Source organism: Chiloscyllium plagiosum, unplaced genomic scaffold (assembly GCF_037043375.1).
Source record: "Chiloscyllium plagiosum isolate Xiang-an unplaced genomic scaffold, Cpla_swu_hap1 HiC_scaffold_9, whole genome shotgun sequence".
NCBI lineage: Eukaryota > Metazoa > Chordata > Chondrichthyes > Orectolobiformes > Hemiscylliidae > Chiloscyllium > Chiloscyllium plagiosum.
The window spans coordinates 54,557,145-54,578,288 of record NW_028270147.1 but is presented as its reverse complement, the minus strand read 5'-3'; the positions used below and the strand labels follow the sequence as shown (position 1 = coordinate 54,578,288).

General features: G+C 39.9%; 2 protein-coding genes across 2 annotated transcripts in view; both read right to left on the bottom strand.

Annotated features, from left to right (window-relative positions):
• Positions 1-21,144, bottom strand: part of LOC122554378 (uncharacterized) — a 38,295-nt gene that overhangs the window by 16,026 nt on the left and 1,125 nt on the right. The window lies entirely within an intron of this gene.
• On the bottom strand, positions 1,906-4,242 carry caiap (CARD- and ANK-containing Inflammasome Adaptor Protein). The gene has a single exon (XM_087990276.1). The coding sequence runs from the start codon at positions 4,240-4,242 to the stop codon at positions 2,005-2,007; it is 2,238 nt and encodes a 745-aa protein (XP_087846402.1). The 3' UTR covers positions 1,906-2,004.

Genomic DNA, 21,144 nt, shown 5'->3' with positions numbered 1-21,144 from the left:
AAGGATCCGTTCAGTCTTATTAAGTTCAAACAGTGAACCTCAGTGTGTTTGGGAGTGACCCGAAGCAACCCTTAAATCTCTCCTTATAATCTTTGCACTGCTAAAGAATTGTTTAAATCTATATAGTTTTGGGCTAAATGTGAAGCAAAATTACATTCCATGTCCCATTTAAACAAAAAAACGAAACTGAGATTCACAAAATGTATTGGCATGATATTTCCATGCACAAAAAAAATCAGTCAGAAATATTTGAAATTTCCCATGTCTACCAGTAGTCTAACAATTATAATTTCACATATTTATGAATATGCTAAAGTTATTCAGAACTTTTTTTCATTTAAGCAAAACATAAAAACTGTAAACATTGTCTAGATAGTGAACATCGGGGTCACATTGCAGGATTCACAAAAAGTTACAAAATATGGATAAGTAACATATAGCAAAGTTAAAATGAAAACCGCAATACATTCAAAAGTGCAAAAAATATAACAATACTTATTTAAGATGAAAGTATTCTTATCAAGGAGCAGATCGAATCAATGGAAATGGATGTCAAAACTGCATTAACTATCCATGGCATACATCAACCAGGTCATTGCTGTTGTAGTCTATTAGTCTACTGTTGTAGTGACTGAACTAAAAGGGAAAGAATTTCTCAATATCTAGTTCATCTGATTTAAAAATTTCTTGATTAAGTGCCCAATATTGTTTGCAAGAAGATTTTTAAAACAGAAATTGCTGAAGAATCTCAGCAGGTCTGGCAGCATCTGTGGAGAGAAAACAGTTAATACGTTGGATCCAGTCACCCTTCTTCTGGACCTGAAATGTTAACTCTGATTTCTCCCCACAGATGCTGCCAAACCTGATGAGTTTTTCCAACAATTTCTGTTTTCGTTTCTGATTTCCAGCATCCGCAGTTCTTTTTTACCAACAAGTAGTTTTGTCATGTATTCGCTAACAATCAATTTTATTGATTGGTTTGAGAAGCACTGAGAATTAAGAGGAAATTTATGAAATCATTTCAGTTTCACAATGATTGTTCAAGTCTGATGCATTATCACTTGTACTGCATTGCAATTTTACTGTTTTATACATTATTGTAAAATTCTAAGGCACAAAATGTGAATATAAAACAGAAATTAAAAATATTAAATATGGAGTCCAGTCATGAAAATATAAACAAAGGAAAACTACATTAATGAATTTTAATCAAAACAATACAGTGATTTGGTTTATTGTAATTTCCTTGTGCTTTTACAACAGACAATTTCATTTTTTGTTTTGATAATTTTACATATTTTGTTGTAAGCACCTTACTTTTCCTTCTGTTTTGTTCTTGGGAACCACAATTAATTACATACTTCAGAATGAGCTTTGTTTCTCGCCACAACTCCCTCCGGCATTTTCCCAATCATTCCTGGGAAATGTCATACTGGGTTTGAACATGTCAGTGGTCCTTTGGTAGCACATTGAATGTAAATCTTGATAGTGAGCATTGGTTAACCATATAAATCTGAAATGGGCAGTCAACATTACCTCCAGCCTCAATTTTTCTCTAATCCAAAGTTCACACCATACATTTATGAATGGGTTCATGAGTGTGGTGCTGAAAAAGCACTGCAGGTTAGGCAGTATCCAAGGAGCAGGAGAATCAACATTTTGGGCAAAAGCCCTTCAATTCCTGATGAAGGGCTTTTGCCCGAAACATGAATTCTCCTGCTCTTCGGGTGCTGCCTGACCTGCAGTGCTTTTCCAGCACCATCCTCTCAACTCTAATCTTCAGCATCTTACTTTTGCTATTTATGAATAGGGATCAATGGATAACAAATAGAGGTATGAATGACAGCTAATTCCCTCCATCACACACTCCCCAACTCTGCAAATTGGTTTATGATCAGCACAGCACAGAGTTGAGACTGAAACAATACTGTTTCATGAATGGCAATCCACAGACTAGATATTGCATTGCTCAACTAAATAATCAGGGAATATGAGTTTTTTTTCTTATCTAATTAGCAACATTTTCTTTTTCAGTAATGTTGCTATTTGTTGGTGGTTATCTGTATCTCCATCTTCTGCAACTTGAAGTGGGGTTTTCTTTAAACTATTTGTTGACTGAAACTTTGGTTTTTCACCTTCAGACCAGTTAATTAGTTTTTGGGCAGTGTTAAAATTGCCTGATTTGCAAGCACAATGCAGGGGTGTATCTTTGGCATTATCTAAAGCATTAATGGCAGCTCCACTGATCAACAGCAATTCTATCAGATGCTCATCACTATGCTCTGCTGCTACATGTAATGGTGTTTTCCGCCAAACATTCTTAATATCGATGTTTTTATTTTTTCCAGCCAATAAAAGGGCTTTGACAATAATATCATGGCTATTGCTGACTGCATAATGCATTGGTGTATTACCATCCATATCTTTAGCAGCAAACTTGGCCCTTCTGGTTAACATAAAATTTACAAAGTCCAAATGACCTTCATTAGCAGCCAAATGAAGTGGTGTCTTCTTCTCCACATTTGCTGCATTGACATCAGCCTGATTTGACAGAAGTAGATCTGCAATGGGAGTATCTCCAACAACAGCAGCCATGTGTAGGGGTGTTTTCATATATCTGTCTTTAGCGTTTACTTTTGCTTTGTGCTGGATGAGACATGCTGCTGTATCTCTGTTACCTCTTTGTGAAGCAATATGTAAAGGAGTAACTGCTTCCTTTGTGACAGCATTGACCTTTGAACCTCGTGTTATCAGCATTTCTATCATTGGTGGTTGGTTATGAAGTGATGCAACATGCAAGGGGGTTTGGTTATCAGAGCTAACAATGTTTGCATCCATTCCATGGTCAATCAGCAGCTTTGCAACAGACAGAGAACCAATCCGGACTGCAAGGTGCAATGCACTATCCATGTTTGGTGTTCTTTCATCTAAACATGCACCTTTGTCTATCAAGGTTTTGACAGATTCAGCATGACCGAGTTCCGCTGCCAGCAGTAAAGGTGTGTATTGTAAACTATTTCTTGTGTTGACATCAATACCCAGTTCAATGATAATGCCCACAGCTACGTGAAGATTTTTCTGAACTGCTTTAAAGAGTGCGTCAACTAAGACAGTAGAGTTAATTTCACTGCTATGCTCCAAGATCAGCCTAATCAGAAATTGGTTGTTACTGTTAAATACTGCGCGAATCAGATCAACATTAACATTGGCTCCAGCCTTGAGCAGTACTTTCGCAGTATTGACATGTTCTTTAGATATAGCATGAAACAGTGGAGTCCTGTTCTTCTCATCCTTCGTATCAACTAGAGCTCCATATTTGAGAATGATTTGCGCTAATTTGCTTTCATCTCTGAGAGCAGCCTGGTGCAAAAAGGATTTATTCTTTTTATGTTTACTCACTTCTTCTTTCAACAGCAGCTTCACGACAGAGAAATGGCTGTTCTCTGCAGCTAATTGGAATGGAGTTCTGGATTCGGTATCCTCAGCATAAATGTGTGCTCCTGCTTGGAGAAGCATTTTGGTTGCATCTACGTGTCCCCTCTCTGCAGCCCGGTGGAGAGGTGATTGTCCTTTGTTATCCCTCACCTTTGTCTTTGCTCCTTTACTTAATAAATACCTAATCATTGCAACATCCCCATAATTGGCAGCAATGTGCAATAGAGTTTCATTGGAAGCATTTGTGACATTTACATTACTGTCTCCAAATGCACTATCAAGACTGGAAAGATTTCCCAATGCTGCAGCTTGATAGAGCTCAGTCAGTTCATTCTGGGCAAGAAGATGTCCATCTCTTTTTAGGATCTGATGTGGCTTATTTATAGTCTGCATGAATTCCTTTTCCTTTCTGAGTGTGTTCCGAGGGATTTCATCCTTATCCCTTTCCAAAAGGTATCCCACTAACTGTCTCTTGGCATTTCTAAAGCTGCCGGACACATTACTGACATAGCTCCTGATGTAATTATACAGAGCTGGTTCCAAATACTTGAGACAAGGATAGAAGAACATTCTGCAGGCTCTCTCACCACAACAAACCAACATATCCAGAATTCTCGAGTTCTTTTTCTCCCGTGTCTTGTAATTCAACACAGCAATTCTCTTATCTGGTGAAATGATATGATTCTCAACCAACCAGTCCAGAAGATTATCTGTATTGATAATTCCTGCTATCAGTTCTTTTTTCTTGCTCTGTAACACCTCAATTGCATATGGATTTGTATACATACCTGTACTGTTTATGAGCATTATAGCAAATCAAAATACGTGCTGATTAAGATGTAGATTGATTGGCAACAGAAACACTTTATCTTCTTATAAATATTCAAATCTTGAAGTAATCAAAGTATCTATATTTCATTAAATATGCCAAGTTCTTTCCATAGCTGAAAGTCAATCATCATAAGGTTGAAAATAACTCAGCGTAGTCTTCAGAGGCTAGCAATATTGCACCTTGAATAAAAGGAGTTCTAATTCCCGAATGCTCTTTTGCTGCCCCACCACAGAGTAGCAACAAGGTTGGTCATATTATTCCAGCACGATAATGATATCAAAAACTTTGGCAAACATGTTACGTTTGGCCTGAACAATAAATGATTGCAGATTCCACCAGATCTCGAGCATAAAACTATCAAAATAAGTTCTCTGCAGTGAGCCAAACCTTTGTGTTTGTCACTCAGTAATCTGATATAAACTGTCTGTCAGGAAATGTCGGAATCTGCAGCTTAGCTACTGTTGCCTGGAGTCTGTTAGGTGTTTGTGTTAAGAAGCAAACACACAACCAATACCAGGAGAAAACTTCTCCAATCTGTGAAGTATGCAGCTGAACCTATTGGTGTGCACCACTCCTAACTATTTGCAGTTGTGCAGCTTGCTTCCTTTAGAGCAACAAGTGGTTAATTGTGATTAGTACATACCTTGATTTTTAAAAATGACCTACGACAAAATACCAATACAATAAGCTCCCCAAATGTGTTTGCTGGGTGAGACTAAACTAACTGAGTATATACATACTCTACAAAAAAGTTACATTGAAATACTATGCCATACTGAATGCAATGGTTTTAAGGTATGAAGAGATTTGTTGTGGTGAAAGCTAGGTCATTGTTTGTGTGGAATTGTGTGGAATCTCAAGTAAAAAACTAGAACCCAAAATTATAAGCTTGAGAAAACTGACCATGATTGAAAGCTCATATTTTTATATGGAGTTGTATACATAAGAAATATTATACTGCCAGAAAATGCTGTTTCAGAATCCATGATATTTTTATTAGGAAGGATTTTCAAATGCTTCAGTCTAAAGTTGATTACACAGTTGTGTTGATACTATTTATTTATTAATGAGGATCATTTTAACCTTATCCAAAGCTGAGAACACAGAGGATTGGATGAAATGCTGATATTACACTCTGCCTAGCTGGTTTTCAAACAACATGACACCTATTCTTGTAAGTTCCCTGACAGAATAGGTTACATTTGCTCCCATGGATGTTCTTGAAGGGGGAGTTCACAGGCAAAGTCAGCCATGGGTTTTGCCCCTGATTGTTGAATAGAAACAACAGCTGAGATCTGAATGCCAAGTGGGATAAAGGTTCACATAAAATCAAAGCAAATTCCTGCAGATGCTGGAGATCACAAAGAAAAATAAATAAAAAGTGCTGGAGAAACTCAGCAGGTCTGGCAGTGTCTGTGGGAGAGGTTCGCACCTGATTATGATGCAACACTTTAGTCTCATTCCTCAGCAGTAGTTGAGACTCACAAGTAAACCCACCAGCACGGAGTATTTTTAACAGGAAGGAAATTGAAATCAGGAAAGATTATTGAAACAAGAAATTGAAGAATTCCAGGTTAAAGCAATGATGGAAAAATAGAAGTGTGCAGTTGGAAAAATTAATTGCACACATACAGTCTAGAATATAGATATATCAAACAATTCTGATTTTTTTCTTATTCCAATCCATTTTATACTGTTGTATCATAATACATTCTTAAAATCACCAGATATATATTGATTGTAACATGGCCACAGATTGATAAATACAATTTAAAATTGCAGGTCAGTGTTGGGGAACTGAAAGCCAAAGTATACAGATGTGCTGATAGATGAATAGGACTTGGTGAAAGGGAGGGGCAGAAAAATTTCAGGTGAGTTGGAATTTACAGGAGAGGATAGGACATCTGCCGGGAGAACATTAATCAAGCCTGGTAAACATCAGATGAACACTGTCTGATGTTGCAGTATCAATGTCATGTGACAACACAAACTCAGTAATCATTTAAATGGATGGATAGCTGGTGTAGTTAACATTCTTTGTAAGGGAACACTGATGTAAATCACATTTTATGCCATAATTCTTGGTAACCTTGCATAGTCTCGTAATTTTTTTTTTCCACAGCTCTTTTTCACTTACTCTAAACTATTTATTACAGAGGATGTACCTATAGGTAAGTGTCTCAAAAACTAATGTTGTCTGAAAATCAGACATCTTTAGAATGTTTCCTGTATCCATTTTAATTGAACAAAATAACTTTTTAAAAACTGAACATTCTAGGTGCTGTACTGGTGCAGCACAGCACCAAACTAGTTACCAATTAATTGATTGCATGCCCATCTATTTCCACCCTCAGAGTGACCTTTCACCCCACCTGACCAGATTTGGCCTGAACCACCAGACTCATATTATTAAATTTTAGTAATGCTTAAGGTCTGATGTTGCTAGTTTTGAGAGCTATACCTGTAGACGGTAAAATAGGGTAACCAATAGTATACCGTAATTTCTTCTATAGCGTGATAGCTGTGTTCCTGTGCAACCCCATGCTATACAACAATTGAATTGAATTTTTTGTCACGTGTACAAAGGCACAGTGAAAAACCAGCACATGGCGCTTATCGCTCTAAATCCTTCTGATTCATATACCCATTCAGATGCCTTTTAAATGTTGGAATAGTACCAGCCTCCACCACTGCCTCTGGAAGCTCGTTCCATGCATGCACCACCCTCAGGTCCCTTTTAAATTTTTCCTCTCTCACCCTAAACCAATGCCCTCTAATTCTGGACTCCCCCACGCTAGGGAAAAAAAACCTTGTCTATTTACCTTACCCATGCCCCTCATGATTTTATAAACCTTAAAAGTGTTGGCGATCTAATCGTGCTATAGCCAACATGCTTTTTACAAGTTTGGGCTTTAGAAACAGAGTCCCCGATTCATTAATTGCATTGAAGCCAATTTGCATTGTTGAAATTTGTGTTATAGCAGAACAACTTGAACTTGGGTTTCCAAAAGACATTCGATAGGTTGCTGTACAAACATTTAGTATACAAGATTAGACTCAATCCTGAAGAACAGAAATGTTAGAGCACAGAAGCTACTAGCCTGGAATGTGTCCCCAGGTTCTACAGATGGTGTTGTTTCAATGAAATGGGTAGGCAGCTTGGTGCCAGGTTGGTGGTGGGACCGGGTGGTTGATGGGTGGTGGAGGAGAAAGGGTGTCAGCTGTATGGCCAAAGCATGATAACTGTGAAACAACTTTCGATACATGTGAGTCATACATGATAAATAAAGGGTTTTTCTTTGAATACCCACTCCCTTACTGGGAGCACAGATCATTGACAGCATAAACTCGGACACTCATTTATTTAACTGAATGGAAATCAAGGGTTGATAACAGGGAGATTACAGAGAGTTAGGCAGAAATTTAAAAAGGAGGTCCTCAAGGGTAGTAATATCTGGATTACTCCTGGTGCTATGAGGTAGTGAGGGCAGGAATAGAAGGATGGAGCAGATGAATGCATGGCTGAGGAGCTGGTGTATAGGAGAAGGATTCACATTTTTGAATCATTGGAATCTCTTTTGGGGTAGAACTGACCTGTACAAGAAGGACGGATTGCACCGAAATTGGAAGGGGACTAATATACTGGTAGGGAAATTTGCTAGAACTACTTGGGAGGATTTAAACTAGTAAGGTGGGGGGGGGGTGGGACCCAGGGAGATAGTGAGGAAAGAGATCAATCTGAGACTGGTACAGTTGAGAACAGATGTGAGTCAAACAGTCAGGGCAGGCAGGGACAAGGTAGGACTAATAAATTAAACTGCATTTATTTCAATGCAAGGCGCCTAACAGGGAAGGCAGATGAACTCAAGGCATGGTTAGGAACATGGGACTGGGATATCATAGCAATTACAGAAACATGGCTCAGGGATGGGCAGGACTGGCAGCTTAATGTTCCAGGATACAAATGCTACAGGAAGGATAGAAAGGGAGACAAGAGAGGAGGGGAAGTGGAATTTTTGATAAGGAAATAAGCATTACAGCTGTGCTTAGGGAGGATATTCCTGGAAATACATCCAGGGAAGTTATTTGGGTGGAACTGAGAAATAAGAAAGGAATGATCACTTTATTGGGATTGTATTATAGACCCCCCCCCCCCCCCCAATAGTCAGAGGGAAATTGAGAAACAAACTTGTGAGGAGATCTCAGCTATCTGTAGGAATAATAGGGTAGTTATGGTAGGGGATTTTAACTTTCCAAACATCGACTGGGACTGCCATAGTGTTAAAGGTTTTGATGGAGAGGAATTTCTTAAGTGCATACAAGACAATTTTCTGATTCAGTATGTGAATGTACCTACTAGAGAAGGTGAAAAACTTGACCTACTCTTGGGAAATAAGGCAGGGCAGGTGACTGAGGTGTCAGTGGGGGAGCACTTTGAGGCCAGCGACCATAATTCTGTTTGTTTTAAAATAGTGACGGAAAAGGATGGACCAGATCTAAAAGTTGAAGTTCTAAATTAGAGAAAGGCCAATTTTGATGGTATTAGGCAAGAACTTTCAGAAGCTGATTGGAGGCAGATGTTCGCAGGTGCAGGGACAGCTGGAAAATGGGAAGCTTTCAGAAATGAGATAACAAGAATCCAGAGAAAGTGTATTCCTATCAGGGTGAAAAGGAAGGCTGGTAGCTATAGGGAATGCTGGATGACAAAAGAAATTGAGGGTTTGGTTAAGAAAAAGAAGGAAGCATATGTCAGGTATAGACAGGATAGATCGAGTGAATCCTTAGAAGAGTATAAAGGAAGTAGGAGTATACTTAAGAGGGAAATCAGGAGGGCAAAAAGGGGACATGAGATAGCATTGGCAAATAGAATTAAGGAGAATCCAAAGGGTTTTTACAAATATATTAAGGACAAAAGGGTAACTAGGGAGAGAATAGGGCCTCTCAAAGATCAGCAAGGCGGCCTTTGTGTGGAGCCACAGAAAATGGGGGAGATACTAAATGAGTATTTCGCATCAGTATTTACTGTGGAAAAGGATATTGAAGATATAGACTGTAGGGAAATAGATGGTGACATCTTGCAAATTGTCCAGATTACAGAGGAGGAAGTGCTGGATGTCTTGAAACGGTTAAAGGCGGATAAATCCCCAGGACCTGATCAGGTGTACCATAGAACTCTGTGGGAAGCTAGAGAAGTGATTGCTGGGCCTCTTGCTGACATATTTGTATCATCGATAGTCACAGGTGAGGTGCCAGAAGACTGGAGGATGGCAAACGTGGTGCCACTGTTTAAGAAGGGCAGTAAAGACAATCCAGGGAACTATAGACCAGTGAGCCTGACCTCGGTGGTGGATAAGTTGTTGGAGGGAATCCTGAGGGACGGGATGTTCATGTATTTGAAAAGGCAAGGACTGATTAGGGATAGTCAACATGGCTTTGTGCATGGGAAATCATGTCTCACATACTTGATTGTGTTTTTTGAAGAAGTAACAAAGAAGATTGATAAGGGCAGAGCAGTAGATGTGATCTATATGGACTTCAGTAAGGCGTTCGACAAGGTTCCCCATGGGAGACTGATCAGCAAGGTTAGATCTCATGGAATAAAGGAAGAACTAGCCATTTTGATACAGAACTGGCTCAAAGGTAGAAGACAGAGGGTGGTGGTGGAGGGTTGTTTTTCAGATTGCAGGCCTGTGACCAGTGGAGTGCCACAAGGATCGGTGCTGGGTCCTCTACTTTTTGTAATTTACATAAATGATTTGGATGTGAGCATGAGGTACAGTTAGAAAGTTTGCAGATGACATCAAACTTGGAGGTGTAGTGGACAGCAAAGAGGATTACCTCAGATTACAACAGGATCTGGGCCAGATGGAGTTTAATTCAGATAAATGCGAGGTGCTGCATTTTGGGAAAGCAAATCGTAGCAGGACTTATACACTTGATGGTAAGGTTCTAGGGAGTGTTGCTGAACAAAGAGACCTTGGAGTGCAGGTTCATAGCTCCTTGAAAGTGGAGTCGCAGAAAGATAGGATCGTGAAGAAGGCATTTGGTATGCTTTCCTTTATTAGTGAGAGTATTGAGTCCAGGAGTTGGGAGGTCATGTTGCGGCTGTACAGGACAATGGTAAGACTACTGTTGGAATATTGCGTACAATTCTGGTCTCCTTCCTATTGGAACGATGTTGTGAAACTTGAAAGGGTTCAGAAAAGATTTACAAGGATGTTGCCAGGGTTGGCGGATTTGACCTATAGGGAGACGCTGAACAGGCTGGGGCTGTTTTCCCTGGAGTGTCGGAGGCTGAGGGGTGACCTTATAGAGGTTTACAAAATTATGAGGGGCATGGATAGGATAAATAGACAAAGTCTTTTCCCTGGGGTCGGGGAGTCCAGAACTAGAGGGCATAGGTTTAAGGTGAGAGGGGAAAGATATAAAAGAGACCTAAGGGGCAACTTTTTCACGCAGAGGGTGGTATGTGTTTGGAATGAGCTGTCAGAGGATGTGGTGGAGGCTGGTACAATTGCAACATTTAAGAGGCATTTGGATGGGTATATGAATAGGAAGGGTTTGGAGTGATATGGGCCGGGTGCTGGCAGGTGGGACTAGATTGGGTTGGGCTATCTGGTCAGCATGGACAGGTTGGACCAAAGGGTCTGTTTCCATGCTGTCCATCTCTATGATTCTATGACTCTATAACACACTAAAGTTGAGGCTTCAAGGACTAAAGTGCAGGTGGGCAATGTCATAGTAATAGTGTCATAGCAAATTTTTCAACAGTGGAATGCAATGAACCAACTGGGCAGTGGGAAGAAAATGACTACAAATCACATCAAATTTTCCTTCTTAATTTAGTGATTTTGATGTTTTCCAATGCATATTTTATATTAGCAGAGACACTTTCATCCCACATCAATGTTAACTACTATCGTCTTGAACTTTGTAGGTTCCCTTCTGCAATTTTCTCTACTGAAATCACTAATTTATGCTGGACACAGCGATATCTTGTCTCAGTGACTATTCATCATCTGTAATTCTACGGAATTTTGATAGTTTAATGTCATTGTAAAACATCAGAGACATGCCTGACATTGCATGTTTTAGCAGCAGTTACCATTTAATAATCGGAAATACTGAGATCACATTTCTGTTGAGGTGGTAGTAGGTTCTTCTATCCAGGTTAGGCTTGGGAGGGGAAAAATCATTGAATGTAATCATTGAATAGTTACAAGAAGGAAGCCATTCAGTCCAGTATGTCTGTATCAGAAAATCCAGCAGTGTTTTTGCTCCTGATTGCTTTGCAGTGATTCTTCTGGAAATTATACTTGCGTAGATGCTGGATGAAACCAGAATGATGTCTTGCTTCTTCTCAACACTCATAGTCTTTGCTAATATATTAATAATGGTCATGCGAGGATTGTCAGACTAGGTGATTGATACACATTAGAACTAGGTTTCAGTTCAAATCAATCCCTCCAGGGAGGAAAGGTGAAAATCGATTGGGTGGTGGGTTACAAATTAATCTAGTAATCTACATGTTACAGAAGTGTGGGATTTTTACAAGAGACGTGTTTACAATAGTGGGATTTTTACTGAAAATAAGTAAGGTCAACCTGCCAGGGAACTCCCCTTTGCAATATGTAAATGGAATGGGAAGCATATTGGCAGAGATAATCCCGAGCAGGGTTCGGTCAGTGGGAGAATAGGCAAAAGGACAGTATGTAGTATTTGGGATTTCTGTTTCTGAGTAGGCAGGCATGAGTTTCCCGATAGGCCATTTGGAGATTACCAAGCAAGACATCAGGCGAAAGCTGTCAGCTTACTTTGTAAGGCAGAGAACTACCCAAAGGAAAACCAGTTCAATAAAACAGTTGTACTTGAAAATGAACAGACCGCTTATATTGATTCTCCACTTGAAAATATAAGAGAGTCAGACCAGTATACCTAATTTCTTTCTATTCATTCACGGTATGTGGTGTCCCTTGTTGAATTAGCATTTCTTGTCTATCCCTCATTGTCTTTGAGAAGCTGGTGGTGAGTTGCATTTGAATCACTGCATTTGGGGTGTAGGTAAACTCACACTGTGGTTAGGGAGAGAGTTCTAAGATTTCGACCCTTTCAGTTTAACTGATTTTGACGTAACGTATCGAAGAGGGGTACAATGACATGAGATTAGTTACAGTACTAGGTGACTGGAAATAAACAAGAAAGAAAAAACTAGAGAGAACAATAGAATTAGGAAAAGTCAAAGACCGTCAGTATTCCTTCCATAGAAGGGAATCAGTTATCACACAATATTCAAACTAATAGGTTCTCTTTCTTAATGGATGCTGTTCTTTCCAGATTGAACGTACTGTTCTGTAAAGTGATAAAATTAGACTCCCTACAGTATGGGAACAGGCCTTTCAGCCCACCTGACCCTCCAAAGGGTAACCCACCCAGACCCATTCCCCTACTTATCCCTGATTAATGCACCTAACACCATGGGTAATTCACCTGGCCTGAACATCTTTTGAATTGTGGGAGGAAACCCACACAGACACAGGGAGAATGTGCAAACTCCACACAGACAGTCACCTGAGGCAGGAATTGAACCCAGGTCTCTCACGCTGTGTGGTAGCACTGCTGACCACTGAGCCACCAGACCTAACAATTTTTGGATTACAGCTGAAAACAAGACAATGACACTGATGTCAGGCTACTGTTGATGGTCAATTTAAATCTCTGTAAATTAAAGAGTTACTTTTTGCATTTAGCTTTTATATTTTGTTGCAGTCAGCCATATTGGGATATGATGGCTTTCATAATTGTAATAATGTTAGGTTACCACTGGGGGTCAGTACTGCTTCAAGAATGGAATATTTGTGATGACAGAGGCCAGCATTACTGTAAAATTGATGGTAGGTTGGGATATAATTAGACATTGACAGATGGTATACTTATCATACAACACTAAGAAATATTGCAAATTTCTGTAACTGAAACTGTCAAGCAATGGGTTTTTTTCTTTCAAAAATGAATTTATAGATTAAACTATGATACTTAGGATGAGGGAATTCATAATTTACTTTATCAAAGACCAATCCAAATATAAACATTTTAATAGCATTGAGAATAGCTTCAGGGTTTTAAAGGAAGAACACAGTGCAAATCAGTATAAACAATTCAATTTTTTTTACTTCCCATGAGGACAATGCAGCCAATTTTCAGTAAGATTATCTAAACTGTAGAAAATAATCTCATTTTCAGATGTGACTTATGTCCAGCAAAGAAGTAAGATTGAAAGAGATTCTCTGCTGTAATGGTAAAATATACTGTAGCAAAGGTGGGCTGAATGTCTGGCACACTTATTATTCCAAAACACTACAGAAGGAAGTGGAAAACTGAAAATGCAGGTCTCTAACAGGCTAAAAATACTACACAAAAATAAGAATTAATTAATTTTTGGTTTTACTTGGAGAAAGAGAGAAAAAGATGGGGGGGAATATGAAATTGTTGTGTGGGAAGTACTCTCCACAATATTATCATTTTTCATTTTAGCGTTTTTTGAGGCTACATTTGCTGAACTATCTAGTCACAAGTCTACCAATCTGATCGTCAAAACAAGTTCATTTTCAACAGGGGCAGTCATTGGAATATGGAACAAATTGCACATGAATGTCTTAGGTTTTAGACACCAACCTCCTAGGGTGCAACATGGTATTAAAATGAGTGTAAAACTTCTATATGTGTACTGGTATCCAATTTGAAATGAACGGCTGTGACAATTGTCACCTCAATTGTCAGAAGTAATAGCAGTGAGAGTCAATAGATGGACTTGAGGACCAAAATGTTTGTGAAATATGATATGCCTAAGACCTATGTAAACAAACATGAGTTTAGCTATAATTGAGGTGAATCTAAATTTTGTTGGCAAGACTTTCTATACCTTCTGTCGATGTGGATTTCTTCCAACCAGTGCTTTTACCTGGATCTCTATTATTTGCAGGTAGCCAAGGCTAAATAAAGAAAGAACTAACAGTTGCTGAACCAGAATTATTGCATTAAATGTTTGGCCATGAAAAGCACAAGCAATCCATGTTTACCTTTCAGTGTTCCAGCAATTACCAGATTAGGGAGCTTTGCCTCCAGTTTACAGCCTCCAGATCTGGCTATACAACATCATATTTAAGAGAGTTTTAAAGATCTAAATAAACTGAATCAAAAGTTCAAACAAACTTCAAAAACTAAATATTTTTACAGGATTGCATTTTTGTATTAATGTTTGGTTTTGTTTTAGTAATAGTTTACAACTTTTCGCCAATTCTTTTATCACTAGATAATTATAACTTTGTCAGAAAAAGGTAAAGTAGCTTAAAAATCACTTCTGATTATATTAATGACCAAACGCATTTATGTGATATTCCTCAGTCCCAGTTTATTGCAGGAGCATTGCCAACTATTTCAAATGGGAGTAATACCACCTCTTAAAAACAAGAGACTGAGGAATGTCAGAGAGCCATAATAAACACTTGTTCACTAACATCATCAACAGGAATTTCAGCCAGGATTGCTATCAATAAACTATTTTCAGTCTGACATGACATTTGTACTTTCTCAGTGTTTCAGTAGTTAAATACATCGGCTGTTGTGTTGGGCAAATCTGTCCAAGATTTGAATGTTGGCCTTTTCTCAGCCACGACAGCTTTTAGTTCTAGTTTGCACGTGTATTAGTGAGAGGAAACACCCAAAGTTTCTACACTGGACCATTTTGTCATCTGGAAAAGGTCTGCAGATTTTTGAAACAACAGCTAATAATAATTTCTCTCCCAGTTTTGATGTGCTAAAGCCAGGAAAATTCAAAGGTAGCATTGGCAGCTGACCCATTTTACAGTATTGCAAAGAAGCAAATACCCCATGCATATAGATATCTGATGGGGGCAGAATTGAGTTAATTGTGATAATTCTTGATCCTTTAAAGATTGACCTCTTGGGAAAAAGGACTCAAAGTTAACCATGAAAGTGTAACCCAGTTTGTGTGAGTGCCTTCAGGAGAGAAATATAGAAAGTTACAAAATTAGGGGAGGAAGATTGGGGTCATGTTCTTAATTTTAAAAAACACACATTAATTTTTAGTTATTATTTTCACTATTTTCTACAGAAAATCTATTCTCTTGAAGAAGAAATGTCCATAGAAAAGGAGTAGTTAATTTTTCACTTGTTGTGTCCTTCCCTTCCTCATCCTTGTAGAGCTAGAACACTGGAACTAGTTTATTTCCACTGCATTGTTTAAGGTTCCTAATAGAGAAGCCAGGCATCATTTGTTTAACCTGCAGTAATTTAATATATTAAACAAAGATGATTTTTTCTTTGTATTCTTCACTTGTAGCAATAAAAATAAAGTGATATCTTTAATGAGTTAAGATATTCTGTTATAACCAAATATCATGGTAAAATTTACGAACCATGATAGTAAGCAAGTTAAATCCACAGACAATGCCGCCTTGAACTCCCAAACTGATTACTCAAACTTCAATGGTTTGACTTTTTATGGCCTTATTGTAATAAATCCAACTCTTCAACTCAATTGTTAGCAGCATGCTGTGAGCCTTGGAGACACACTTTTAAAAATCTAGCTTTGTCCCTTGGGAGAATTTTAATAAACAAGCCATTCACATCAAAGAAGATTTTTTGGCAATGTAATATTCTTGTCATATTGAAATGATCACTACTGAGTTTAAAACATTAGCACAGAGCTAATGATCCACTCAATTATCAATACTCTCACATAATTTCTGTCATTGTCTCCTGAAAAGATCCAGAAGAGAAAGCTTCTCTCAATTTTCTCAAGCTGTAACTGCATCCTGTTACTGAACTGCACCAGACAAGAACCATAGGTATCATCGAGCTTTGGGACTATAACTGCTGCACTGTATGTGGACCACAGAACAACGCATACTCCTTTCTTCTCTGCCATTGACAATGACCATCACATTTATTTTAAACAAGAACAGACATTGCTGGAGAAACTCAGCAGGTCAGGCAGTATCTGTGGAGAAAAATCAGAGTTAATGTTTCAGGTCCAGTGACCCTTCTTTAGAACTTTTATTTAAATCAACCTGTTATGACATACTTTGGCAGGTGCAACTTGAACCTAGATCTTCTCGCACTGAGACAGGGACCTTACATTAAGCCACATAGTACCTACCCTGAGCCACTCACTGTCCTAACTTAGCCTACATATTTATAAAAAACAATATGCAACATTCCTCTCAACAGGTGTGACTTCAATGACTCATTAATTGAAAACTACAACCTGTTTCCCATAAGATTTACAAATCCAGATCTTATGTGTGTGTGTGTGAGAGAGGAAAACGGGTTTGTGTGTGAGAGAAAGGGACGGGATTTGGTTGTGAGTGTGTAAGAGATGTGAGCGTGCATATGTGTGTGAGAGATAGGTGTATAAGACCATAAGACATAAGAGCAGAAATTAGGCCATTCAGCCCATCGAGTCTGCTCCATCATTCAATCATGATGATCAGTTTAGTCATAGAGTCAAAGAGATGTAAAGCATGGAAACAGACCCTTCGGTCCAACCTGTCCATGCCGACCAGATATCCCAACCCAATCTAGTCCCACCTGTCAGCACCTGGCCCATATCACTCCAAACCCTTCCTATTCATATACCCATCCAAATGCCTCTTAAATGTTGCAATTGTACCAGCCTCCACCACTTCCTCTGGCAGCTCATTACATACACGTACCACTCTCTGCGTGAAAAAGTTGCCCCTTAGGTCTCTTATATCTTTCCCCTCTCACCCTAAACCTATGCCCTCTAGTTCTGGACTCCCCGATCCCAGGGAAAAGACTTTGCCTATTTACCCTACCCATGCCCCTCATAATTTTGTAAACCTCTATAAGATCACCCCTCAGCCTCCGACGCTCCAGGGAAAACAGCCCCAGCCTGTTCAGCCTCTCCCCATAGTCAAATCCTCCAACCCTGGCAACAGCCTTGTAAATCTTTTCTGAACCCTTTCAAGTTTCACAACATCTTTCCGATAGGAAGGAGACCAGAATTGTATGCAATATTCTAACAGTGGCCTAACCAATGTCCTGTACAGCTGCAACATGACCTCCCAACTCCTGTACTCAATATTCTGACCAATAAAGGAAAGCATACCAAACGCCTTCTTCACTATCCTATCTACCTGCAACTCCACTTTCAAGGAGCTATGAACCTGCACTCCAAGGTCTCTTTGTTCAGCAACAATCCCAAGGACCTTACCATTAAGTGTATAAGTCCTGCTAAGATTTGCTTTCCCAAAATGTAGTACCTCGCATTTATCTGAATTAAACTCCATCTGCGACTTCTCAGCCCATTGGCCCATCTGGTCCAGATCCTGTTGTAATCTGAGTAACCTTCTTCGCTGTCCACTACACCTCCAATTTTGGTGTCATCTGCAAACTTACTAACTGTACCTCTTATGCTCACATTCAAAAACTAATTCTCCCACTTTCTCCCTGTAACCCTCAATCCCCTTGATACTCTGGAACCTATCTATCTCAGTCTTAAATATACTCAGTGACCTGATCTCCACAGCCTTTTGTGGTAATGAATTCCATAGATTCACTACTCTCTGACTGAAGTTTCTCATTATCTCCATTCTGAGACGTCTTCCCTTAACTCTAAGGCTATGCCCTCGTGTCCCAGTCTCTCCTACCAATGGAAACACCTTCCCAACATCTACTTTGTCCAGGACATTCAGTATTCTGCATATTTCAATTAGACCCCCCCCTCATTTTTCTAAACTTAATCGAGTATAAACCCAATGTCCTCAAATATCCTCATATGTTAAGCATTTCATTCCTGGGACCATTCTTGTGAGCCTCCTCTGAACATGCTCCAGGCCCAGTACATCCTTCCTTAGATATGGGGCCCAAAACTATGCACAATACTCCAAATGTGGTCTGACCAGAGCCTTATTGAGCCTCAGAAGTACATCCCTGCTTTTATATTCAAGTCCTCTCAAAATAAATGCCAACATTGCATTTGCCTTCCACTGCATTGTTTACTTTGAGAGGATCCTGGTCTGGAACTCTCAAGTCTCTTCGCACTTCAGACTTTTGAATTTTCTCTCCATTCAGAAAATAGTCCATGCCTCTATTCTTCTTACCAAAGTGCATGACCTCACATGTTTCCACATTGTACTCAATCTGCCACTTCTTTGCCCACTCTCCTAACCTGTCCAAATCCTTCTGCAGCTTCCCCACGTCCTCAATACTACCTGTCCCTCTACCTATTTTTGTATCATCTGCAAACTTAGCCAAAATGCCCTCAGTTCCTTCATCTAGAATGTTAATGTATAAAGTGAAAAGTTGTGGTCCCAACATTGATCCTTGCAGAACACCACTTGTCGCCGACTGCTATTGATGAAACCATGCTGACTTTGTCCTATTTTACCGTACACTTCCAAGTGTTCAGAAATCTCATCCTTCACCATGGATTCCAGGATCTTACCCACAACCAAGGTTAGGCTAATCGGTCTGTAATTTTCTGTCTTTTGCCTTACTCCCTTTTTAAACAGGGTGTCACGTTAGTGATTTTCCAGTTCTCTGGGACCCTCCCTGATTCTAGCGATTCCTGAAAGATCTCCACTAACGCCTCCACTATCTCTTCAGCTAGCTCCTTTAGAACACTGGGGTATAGTCCATCTGGTCCAGGTGATTTACATACTGTCCGTCCATTCAGTTTTTTCTAGCAACTTCTCCTTGGTGATAGCCACTATACTCAGTTCTGCCCCTCAGTCTCTTGAATTTTTGGGATCTTATTCATGTCTTCCACCCCTGAAGATCCACACAAAGTAATCATTCAGGTCCTCAGCTATTTTCTAATTCCCCCTGCTATCACTCCAGCATCTTTTTCCAGTGACCTAATGCCCACTTTTGTCTCTCTTTTGCCCTTTACATATCTAAAGAAACTCTTACAGTCCCTTCCTTTATAATACTGGCTAGCTTACCTCCATATTTAATCTTCTCCCTCCTTATTTCCTTTTTTGTTGCCCTCTGTTGGTCTTTGTAATTTTCCCATTCCTCTGGTTTCCCACTGCCCTTCGCCACATTATATGCTTTCTCTTTTGCTTTTATGCTACCTCTGACTTCCCGAGTCAGCCATGGTTGCCTCATCCCCCCAGTACCATACTTTTTCCTCAGGATGAATCGCTGCTGTTTTTCCTGAATTGCTCCCAGAAACCCCTACTACTAGTGTTCCATTATCTTTCCTGCTAAGCTCCTCTCCCAGTCAATTCTATCCAGCTCCTCCCTCATGCCTGTTGTTGCCTTTATTTAGCTGTTATACCATTCTATCTTCTCCCTCTCAAATTGCAGAATAAATTCAATCATATTAAGATCACTGCATCCCAAGGTTTCTTCACCTTGAGCTTCCTTATCAAGTCTGCCTCATTGCACAACACTGAATCCAGTATTGCCTGTTCCCAAGTGGGCTCCTCTACAAGCTGCTCCTAAAAGCCATCTGGTAGACATCATAGTGAGAGACGGGTATGCGTGTGTATGACAGAGAGAGGGGCAGGTGTATGTGTGAGGGAGGCAGGTTCACTTTAATCCTGATACACGTGCGAGGGAAAGACAAGTGTGTGTGTATGAGACGTGTTTGTGTATGTGTGAGACGGGTGTGTGTGAGAGAGATGGGCGTGTATGTCTGTGTGAGAGATGGGTGTGTCTGTGTGTGTGTGTGAGAGAGAGAGAGAGTGACGGGTGTGTATGTGGGTGGGTGTGTTAGACAGAGACGGCTGTGTATGTGTGTGAAGGGTAATTGGGAAACGGGGAACCGAAAATCTGAACGCTCCCTCAGCGAATAAGTCAGCCAACAGTTTGCCAGTAAACGAGGCGGAGTGCGCTGGCGGTTACGGTATTTGGCTTAGCTACCCAAAGGACAGCAGTGGGCTGCAGTATATTTTTTTAAGACAGCGAGGAACATTCTTACTCGTCCGGGCCCGCAAAAAAAATACAAAAAATGTCCCATATATTTGAAGCGCTCGGTGCAAAGTGGAAGTGACCCTGTTGCACTTTGTGTCCTCCCATCGTCACTGGTCCACATTGGCACGGAAGTGTTTCCCAGCTGTTTCACGTTCTAGGACTTGCTGTTCAAATGTTCTTATGTGCCCAGAGAAAACATTTAACAACATCCTGAAGTAACCATCTCCAGACTGTTGATTATTTGTGAGCAGATACAATCGCTCCTCTGTTCCTCATCTCAGTTTCATTAGGTCCTCACACAGAAACATGTTCATGTCATATATTTTTGTGAAGAGTATGGGACCAGCTACATGCTTTTGCTGCTTATTTTCAGGTATTTACCGCTACACTATACTCGAACAAAACATGCCAGCAATTACACTATGGACGAAAAAAGTTCCCTCCTCTCCAAAACAAACTTGATTTATTCAATCATATTGCAAACGAGTACTTTCAGTGGAAGTACTACAGCTAATGCAAAACTGCACCGAAACGGTCCGCTTGCTGGTGCCTGGGTCTATACCTCAATATGAAAGCTACTGGGAGTACACTGTGTGTTTGCCGGGGAGATGAATATATCATCTGTTGAACACATTCGATGGTGGGGAATACAATTACACAAGCTGAACACGATTTGTCTGTTCACTTTAATCCTGATACAGAGTTGTTTTGAGTCATGATAGTTAATTAGATTACTTACAGTGTGGAAACAGGCCCTTCGGCCCAACAAATCCACACGGACCCTCCGAAGAGCAACCCACCCACACCCATTCCCTGACATTTACCTCTTCACCTAACGCTATGGGCAACTTAGCATAGCCAATTCACCTAACCTGCACATTTTTGGACTGTGGGAGGAAACCGGAGCAAACCCA

Bases quoted from the DNA above. Each gene is read 5' to 3' on its own strand.
- caiap (XM_087990276.1), bottom strand. From the start codon at position 4,242: ATGCTCATAAACAGTACAGGTATGTATACAAATCCATATGCAATTGAG.